Source organism: Cebidichthys violaceus, unplaced genomic scaffold (assembly GCF_023349555.1).
Source record: "Cebidichthys violaceus isolate CVI_PGR_0920_01 unplaced genomic scaffold, fCebVio1.0.p SCAF_10, whole genome shotgun sequence".
Lineage (NCBI taxonomy): Eukaryota > Metazoa > Chordata > Actinopteri > Perciformes > Stichaeidae > Cebidichthys > Cebidichthys violaceus.
The window spans coordinates 10,412,654-10,422,247 of record NW_027176263.1 but is presented as its reverse complement, the minus strand read 5'-3'; the positions used below and the strand labels follow the sequence as shown (position 1 = coordinate 10,422,247).

The window sequence follows — 9,594 nt, the reverse complement described above, 5'->3', positions numbered from 1 at the left end:
CTATGAATCATATCTGCTCTACTTCTATCTAAAAAGGTTCCTTTGGAAAAACTGTTTAGAGGTCATAAGTGCAATTAAAGCAGCAAAGACCAATGGATTGCAAAGTCGACTGTTTGTACACATTGATGAAAAAGCTCATTAAAAAAATAAGTAGGAATGTCAGAGGATGCATCAATTAAGCAAATTCTGCCCTTAAAAAGAGCATGCAAATTTGCATTGCCCTTTTGAAATATAACATGGACTCTTTATTTACTGTAGTGCAAACTGAACGCTGTGACTTCAGGTAAAGCAAACACAAGAAGCAAAGCAGTAGATAAATATATCATTCTTATGAGGCATGGCTGTCACTTTAATTGAGACGTTGACTATTGCATATTTGAGTCTGTGCTGCACTAGGCTGCATTAGCCAATCATAAATGCTGTGCGCTGCCATTGGCTGAGCTACGGAGAGAGCCTTGCACTGTGCTGTGAGGGGCGGGGAGGGGGGCTCTCCATCTCCTCTGCGCTCTCCCATTCAACCTCCGTAGTCAGCAGAACGAGTGGCTGAGCGGAGCAACACAGCATCCACGACTACAGCATCCTGCAGATGACTCTGCTCCCTGAAGGAGAGAGAGAGAGAGAGAGAGGGGCAAAGAGAGAAAAGGGTAGATCCACAGATGAGGAGAGTCTGAAAGAAGAAGAGACGCACAGATGGAGTAAGAGTGGGAAATGAAAGGAATTGAGTAAACACACCGCTGCCTGCCTGAGGACCACTGCAGCTGTACTAAATCTGGGGCTGTCAGGCCAGCCCTCAGCAAAGCAGTGAGTGAGAGAGGCGAGGGAGCAGAGGAGAAAAAGAAGTGATTTAAAGAGCTGATCTCATCACTCTGGACAAGCAGGGATGGGAAGCCCAAGAGCCTCTCAGTCAGCAGATCAAACTTCACAAAGGAAAAGTGCCTTCGGATCACCAGTCTGAGTCTCTTCAGAGGAGTGAAAAAAAAGGAGCGATAAAGAGAGTTGCCCCGTTAGTTACAGAAAGGTGAAACCTCGTACAGGAGCTGTGATTACTACACTGCTGAGTACTGCTCAACTCTCTGCTGTCCTCCTCGGATCTCCCTCGCACCTGCCCTGGTGAATGTCTTCTCTGCATGCAATCCCACTGCTCGGCAGTTGAACACACTCATGGTCGATGCCAAGGGAAGGAACATGAAATGTCTGACTTTCTTCTTAATGCTTCCTGAGTCGGTGAAAAGCAAGTCAAGTAAGAGCTCCAAGAAAGGGAACGCCAGTGGCAGCTCCAAGCTGCCCCCTGTCTGCTATGAGATAATCACTCTGAGGAGCAAGAAGAAGAAGAAGATGGCAGCGGATATTTTTCCCACCAAAAAGTCGGCATCCACCACCACAGTGCAACAGTACCAGCAGCAGAACCTCAACAACAACAACACCATACAGAACTGCAACTGGCAAGGACTCTACTCCACTATAAGAGAAAGGTAAGTACAACCAGCAAGCCTCTTTCTGTCTCAGAAAACATCAACGTTTCCATCAATTTAGGGCAGAAAAATCTCAACTTTAACATTTGTCACAATGTTATATATACGATGTACAATATATAAAATGTTCCACTGAATTTAAATTGCCAGTTTTCTGAACATTATTAAATGTATAAATATGTATTCCAAAACACTTGTAAGGTAATTATTCTTGTATACTTTATACTACATACTGTGTGTGTGTGTAGGTGTGTTTGTGTGAGTGTAGGTGTGTGTGTGTGTGTGTGTGTGTGTGTGTGCGTGTGTGTGTGTGTGTTTGGGCGTGAGTATGTGTGGGTGTTCCCTCTGCCCTGCCCTGACTCTGCTGGGGGGGGGTATCTCTGTTTACACCCTCGCCTGCTCCTGCAGACTTTGCCGCTTTGACATAACAGAGGGCGGACAGGCACCGGGTGCATTTGATATGCACAACAGGCAGAGGCTCCTCTGTACTAAAAGCAAAATATTTACCTTGGCCTATCAGTAAAAGATTCCAGCTGTCCAGAGCAAAATGTGTGCTCTCCGACCTGGCTTTGTTGTCTCTCCAGAGTTCATGGGGCTGTTTACCCACCCCTGTGACATGTTCCACTATTCAATAATATATGAACGCAGCTTTATTGTTGGTCCCATTATTTCACAGTGGGGATTTTCCATTCGGTTCATTGTCTTGTTTGCCTGTTTTTATTTAGATATAAAAAGAAGATATAAAGTGTATTGTAGTGTTTTAATGTGAGACTTTTGAATCAATGAAATGTCTTTAGTCTTGCCTGAAGCATTTGGAATACTTTATATGATCATACAACTCTTGTTTTAAGGGTACCAAAAAAGAAAATATACCTGTAATGTTATATTTTTGCCTGAACTTTTGCCAAAGACTAACTGGTATATGTTTTATTACTCACATAAAATACATCTAAATGAGTTTATGTGCATTCATTTTACCCTATCTCAGAGTTATTCTTTTTCTCCTCTTATCTTCTTTTCTAAAACAAATGTGCAGGGTAGAATATGTACAATTAATTCTCTTGCTTTTGTTGTCATTGCTTCTTTCCTTTTTTAGAAATTCAGTAATGTTCAACAATGAGCTGATGGCAGATGTTCACTTTGTGGTGGGTCAGCCTGGAAGGACTCAGCGGCTGCCAGGACACAGAGTAAGAATTTCATCAACCAGTAAAGTCCCGGTAGCAGGGGGGTTTTTAGCAAACAAGCAATCAGCGCAGTGTTGTTAATATCATGTCAGCAGAAAAATGATCTTCCTCACTGGCAGCAGTAATGGAAGTTAAATCCTTTGTGCTCCGCGCTCACTTCCGCACCATGTGTCTTTTCTAGACAGTCCTCAATTATTTATGTAAATGAGGCAGACGGAGTAGGGGCAAGGACTGAGCGAAGGAGGAAGGGATATCCTCTTCAGCAGTCATCTCACAGAGAATGGATTGCCTTTGTCTCCGCTTTAGCCCAGCTTTTCAGACACAGCTCTGCAATTACTCAACTTTTCATCAAGCACATCCAACAGCACACTAAAGCATAGAGTACTTCGCAATCAACTCTGCATCTCACTTCTTAGAAACACATTTGTACTCATTTACTTGATTAGCTTTTGAATTCTGAATTGGAAGTACAATGAGTATAGTATAAATAGCCATTACTATCATAATTAGGCCCATATTCATCCAGTTTATGACAGTTGTAACATGCTTCTTTGTTTAGTCCACCGTCTGACCTCATTGCTTTTTCCAAGGTGTTCCCATACAGTAAATGATTAAGGTTTATAGCTGCCTAGACCATGTGCCTCATCGAAAAGCACATCATTATGTCTACTCTGTTTGAATATGATTATAACATTCATTTTCAATTTGGTAAGTCATTTTGCAGCCATGAATTTGGCTCAGCTATCCATTCCACATCCACCCTGTCAGATGAGCCCTGCGTGGGTCATCTTTTTTGTTCTTTATACGAGACCCACATGTATAATCTATGATTGGAAGCTGCCGTGCACTTCCTCCGTGCCTTTATAGAAAGCCGTTATGGAAGGACATTGAGGATGACTTAACTGCACTTTATGCTGAGACATTATACCAAAGGGGTATAATGACGTTCACCGCAGCAATCTTTATTGTGTCCATTTGGCAGGAACTCAGATATGCATTATGATTTAATTTACAAAGTTATATCCCTACAAGATGGAGGATACCAGCTAAACGCAGGAATTTATGTGAACATCTGTAAAATACAATGGGTCAAGAGGTGGCACAAATCGTATTCTAATATGCAATATTTATATACTCGTGTGTAACAACAACAACAGCATTGTTTTCGAAAACCCTTATTTGCAAGGCTTATTTTAGATTGGGTTCACTGCAATTTGAAGTGAAAGTCTGTGTGTCTTTTTTGAGAAAGTTATACCACCCACATACACACCTACACATACTTGTGCAGCACACACAGCGCAGACATGCACACACTAAAACATGAATGTACTGGAGTATAATAACAATTCATAATCTTGTATACAGTGTTTTTCACTGGAATTATTAGTAGCATTGTGTTACATCTGATTTCATCATAAGTTCAGACAAGTCATTAATTTCAGTTAATTGAACTTTTGCTGCACTTGGTTCAGTTGTGTTATTCAGATTTCCTGTTTTTTTCAGAGGCAATCTTGTTCATTAGAAATCTGTCTCCTTGTCCTCTGGGGAAATAGTAACTGGCTGAGCTCTGCTCATTATGTGAGAAACTCAACAGGTTCAGTCTCTCCACTGATTAGAATGAGGCATTGTTCAATATCCATGAAGAGATTTGTGTTTTTATGTACAGAGTAACATGTGAACTAATTGGATTTAGTACAATTCACATTTCTCCTCTTACCAAATGTTACTACAGGTCATGTGGTTTCCAGTGAAACACAGACGAACTACGGCATGTTTTCATCTCGCTTTTCCCTTCGTCATTTTGTTTTCTCTTCTTCTTCCAACAGTATGTTTTGGCTGTGGGCAGCTCAGTGTTCCACGCCATGTTTTATGGTGAACTGGCTGAGAACAATGATGAAATCCATATTCCAGATGTGGAACCAGCAGCATTTCTGGCAATGCTGAAGTAAGTACTTCCTTCAACTAGCTGTGTTCTTGTGTGTGTCCTACAATGTCCTTCTTACACAAATAGTGTTATCTTATGTATAACTGCTATTTCAATTTGATGTTTGAAAACAAGGTTTGATGGAACTAGTCTATGCCTATCTCTGGCACATCTAGGACAAACCTATTTCGCACTTTCCCTGACAGACAAATTAAATTAAGTGTTTCTTCCTCTATCTGAGTTCTATATCCGTCTATTTTCATTTGGATTCATTTTATTCTACTTACTATTCTTCACAATGAATCACCTCCTCCATCGACCTTGCTGTTCCTCCATCACATTTATTTGAATTTTGTTTGCTGTGTCCTTGCATGTGAGCTACAGTAGGTAGGTGATGAGGATGTAGGAGGAATACTATTTCGTTGGCCCGTTTGATTCATTTCCACAATGACTTCACTGTGTTTTGAACCTCATGTCATTGTCTCCCAATATAGATATAAACGGATTCAGCAATGCTATTGCTTACGATACTGTAATATCAGTCCGCTTTAACCATACATTCAACAAAACACTTCAAAAGAAGTTATTTTTTGTTAAACTAATTCTTCTTAACAAACATGTTCACATCATGTGATATTGCATGTAATTTATGTGGTGTTTGATCTGATGTCTATGAAGCTGAGAAAGTCACATCTTTATGTCAACAGGTACATTTACTGTGATGAGATCGACCTGAGTGCTGACACAGTGTTGGCCACTCTTTATGCTGCCAAGAAGTACATTGTCCCTCATCTGGCACGTGCATGTGTCAACTTCCTGGAAACCAGCCTGAGTGCCAAGAATGCCTGTGTGTTACTCTCGCAGAGCTGCCTGTTCGAAGAGCCAGAGCTGACACAGCGCTGCTGGGAGGTGATTGATGCCCAGGCGGAGCAGGCGTTATGCTCAGAGGGCTTCTGCGACATCGACACCCAGACCCTGGAGAGTATCCTACAGCGAGAGACACTCAACGCTAAAGAGATAGTGGTATTTGAGGCGGCGCTCAACTGGGCTGAGGCTGAGTGCCAGAGACAGGACCTTACCTCGTCGACTGACAACAGGCGTAAGGTTTTGGGCAAGGCCATGTACCTGATACGTATCCCTACGATGGCTCTTGATGATTTTGCCAATGGAGCAGCCCAGTCGGGCGTGTTGACGCTTAACGAGACCAATGACATCTTCCTGTGGTACACAGCAGCCAAGAAACCTGAGATGCAGTTTGTCAGCATGCCTAGGAAGGGCCTTACACCCCAGCGCTGCCACAGATTCCAGTCGTGTGCCTACCGAAGCAATCAGTGGCGCTATCGGGGCCGCTGTGACAGCATACAGTTTGCAGTGGATAAAAGAGTTTTCATCGCTGGGTTTGGACTGTATGGATCTAGCTGTGGCTCAGCAGAGTACAGTGCCAAGATTGAGTTGAAACGTCAAGGAGTACTGCTGGGACAAAACCTCAGCAAATACTTCTCTGATGGTTCCAGCAACACCTTCCCAGTGTGGTTTGAGTATCCCGTCCAGATCGAGCCCGACACCTTCTACACGGCCAGTGTGGTTCTGGATGGGAACGAGCTCAGCTACTTTGGACAGGAAGGGATGACAGAGGTGCAGTGTGGGAAAGTGACATTTCAATTCCAGTGCTCCTCTGACAGCACTAATGGCACTGGGGTGCAGGGGGGACAGATTCCTGAGCTCATCTTCTACGCTTGACAACCCCCGGGCCCACATTCGACCGACTCTCAGTGCACTTATGGAGAATAGAAAATTATCACTTTGTGCATAGTGTCACTTTCTGGTATTTATTTTTGTCACAATTGTGCAAAAAAAAAAAAAAAATACTTTCAGACCTGTGATAAGGTCTTGTGTGGTTTTGATTTCAGTAAATGGTCCAGTTGAGTAGGACCAGATAAATGTCTCAAGATGTTGGATCGTCCAAATACGTGGATGAACAAAAGTCTTAAAAAATTAAAAATATCTTGCACTAGATGTGCAGGTATGTATGCATATATGTAAATTCTGAAATGTATATGATGCCACAATTGTGGCCAACGCAGGTCACAAAGATATCTTTAATGATGAATATGCTACAGTATGTTTATTATTTCTATGCTTGCATAGAATGCACATACAGTATATAGCAGCAATACTTCACATTCTATATTCTTCAATGAGCATTTCATGCCATGACTCAGTCTGGACCATCAGCATTACAAAAGAAGTGAAAGGAGGCTGTATGACACTCAATACCCAACATAAAACTCAATTAGGCATTTGTATTTGAGTGGTATCAACAGAATCTGCAGCTTTTTGATACTTTCAATCTAGTAATGGGGCACTTAGAGAGGGATTCAGGGGTCTTAGATTAGGGGCACTAGAAATAATGAAACACACAACCCATACAGCATCTGTCTCTGTAGCATGTTGACCTACACTCATCTCAGTCACTCCAGTGAGGTTTCATTTAGATCAATGTCATTATGTTTACAGTGAAATTCTACTTAAAGTGATCACCATTCACCACTACATTGCAGAGTGAATGATTTCTTTGGTTTAATCTGTCTGCTTTGCAGTATTTACAGCATGGGCAGAACTGCTCCATTTCAGCTTACACTTGTACTACTAATTCTTTGGGCTTTGGTTTTGTTTACAGCAAAAAAAAAGATCAATGATTGATTCTGAGTTAGAAACTGTTGGACTTTTACTTCTCTTTGTTAAGAACTCTGAACTGCTGAGCACTCCCTCGCAATGTGATCCCATACAGTATCAGTATTTGCATACTGTATATGCTACAGAATTGCACTGATGTTGGTTTGTAATCAAAATTGTCCTTTTGCTTTACTCGTTCTTTTTAATGAGGCAGATTCTTTTGATTTACTGTGCTATGAATATTTTTTCTGGTGTAGGATAAAAATCCACAGGCTTGTCCGCTGATGACAATGGATGGGCAAACTGGTGTTCATGTCCTGTGTTTACGTGCTACAGTGCTGGGAGACCAACGAATGTGTATGATTTTAGATGATGCAAATAAACAAAACGAGTGTTACATATTTGTCGTTCATCCTATCTGTAAAAATGATAACACTAGATACTTTGTCTGAAATTAGGAGATGGGGACAGATGATGCCCTTCAGCCCTGCAGTGATTTACAATGCCAAGGAGAGCTGTCTGTTGATTGATGATGCCTGTCTTCATGCCACTTGTACACCCTGCTTGTTGTCTGTCAAACTCCAATTCTATTTTGCATCCCACTGAACTACACATCATACCTCCCCCTTTTAAAATACATTTTTAATATGCTGAAACTCTCAAGTATAGTGATTGACGTCATGGCAAACTCTCTCTACAATCTGAAATTGTTTACAGACTGCAGTCTTAAAGAATGGCTCCTTGTCAAGGCCATCACATGTTTCAAGAGATAGTGAGAGCAATCTTGAATACCTAAAAGACCTGAAATGTTTAATTCCCAGCATACCACACTCTTTGACTCATGCTCGATCTTGGTGCGTCTGTCTGCTGATAAAAACAAGGCCGGCAAGTCACAGAAGAGGATTTCTACTCTTCTCATATCTTTGAAACACTCTTTGTTGGTTCACTTGTGTTGGAGATGAAGTTAAAAATTCTAATCACAGATACAATTGCTCAAGCACTGACAAAACAATGGATTAACCAAGACCCTTCATAGATTTTTGAGTATACTTCCTCTGAATGCCTGATACAGAATGCTGCAAAACTCAAAAATAAGAGAAGTAATTTACTGAATCTCGAGACGAATCATAGCTCTTCGGGAACTGGTAATCACTCCAGGGAGCTTATGGCAGGTACTTGATTACCAAGACACTCAATAACACTGAGACCAAGTTTGTCATCACCAAAGAGCATGAAGCCCTTGATGAATTGAGCTCAATATGTTGGGGGACTTGGTGCTTCAGCGCGATTTTTCATGATTGTGGTGCTAATGTTGTAAGCAAGATCATTAATTGCACTGGAAGCGGCAGGGGAATAGAATGTGCCAAGAGTCTGAAGCAGGCCAGCCTTCAACAGACCCAGAGAGACACACATTGCTTCTTTTTGCAAAGGTAACTGGTCTATGGCGACAAAATTACAACTCAGGTACAGCTTAGATACAGTGAGACACCCCAGGCAGGGGTTACTTTGAAATATTTGTGTCACCTCTGAAGCAAAAAAAAAAAAAAGACCATTCCTTGTTTCGTTTTCCGGGAACAACTGCCACTGAAGCCTACAGACCTGACATTTTTTGGTGTTGGTCACAGTCAGCTCAGAAGTCTACCAGCTCACAGCCAGAACAGTGATGGAAACAGCTCTGTTCTGTATGGAGAACAAACACAACTGTTGGATCAATACCTAGACTTCAATCAGTTACGTTGGCAGCTCTTATCACTTGCTATTACATTGTAGATATCAGTCTGTCAAAACCTTTTAAGATACAAATCTATCATAGACTCATTATGTGAGTCATTATGTGTATTTTGTGAAAACAAAGTCTTTTTTATTTTATGAGAGGTGACAATTATTGTGATATGTCACTTTGATTTTATGAATGAAATGCAATTAAATCTTATGGGGCTAAGAACAAAATGCATGGTTAGGCATCTAATTATAGTTAGTTTGTCAGTTAAGGGAAAACATATGAGAGACCATGCATTACTGATGAGGAAGTCAGTGTGATGGTGATACAATACTTTCATCCAAATGCTAAAGTAAATGCTAAATATCTCCCACATTCATTCGGATAGCTCACCTCTACTTATAGTGCTGATTTGATTTTACCACTGACGTTTTAATATATAATTCAGAGTCAAGAGGAAGATGACATGAAATATTCATCATTAAGCGGAAATATGACTGTGAATTTTGTACGAAACATAGACAAACTTTGGAATAAACATATGGTTTAGTTGGGGAAGGGAAAAGGTAAAACAGAGTTGTTAGATACCGACACAGACTGTGCACATATTGCCCAGGA

At 41.2% G+C, this 9,594-nt stretch overlaps 1 protein-coding gene across 1 annotated transcript; it reads left to right on the top strand.

Annotated features, from left to right (window-relative positions):
* Positions 1–524: 524 nt before the first annotated feature.
* btbd3b (BTB (POZ) domain containing 3b) lies at positions 525–7,653 on the top strand. Its single transcript, XM_068724937.1, has 4 exons — positions 525–1,472; positions 2,569–2,659; positions 4,483–4,601; positions 5,288–7,653. Exons 1-4 carry the CDS (start codon positions 1,162–1,164, stop codon positions 6,318–6,320), a joined length of 1,554 nt encoding a protein of 517 aa, XP_068581038.1. The 5' UTR covers positions 525–1,161; the 3' UTR covers positions 6,321–7,653.
* The last annotated feature ends 1,941 nt before the right edge of the window (positions 7,654–9,594 follow it).

Coding starts and splice junctions, on each gene's coding strand:
- btbd3b (XM_068724937.1), top strand. CDS start 1,162: ATGGTCGATGCCAAGGGAAGGAACATGAAATGTCTGACTTTCTTCTTA. Junction 1,473..2,568: donor TACTCCACTATAAGAGAAAG/GTAAGTACAACC, acceptor TTCCTTTTTTAG/AAATTCAGTAATGTTCAACA. Junction 2,660..4,482: donor AGCGGCTGCCAGGACACAGA/GTAAGAATTTCA, acceptor TTCTTCCAACAG/TATGTTTTGGCTGTGGGCAG.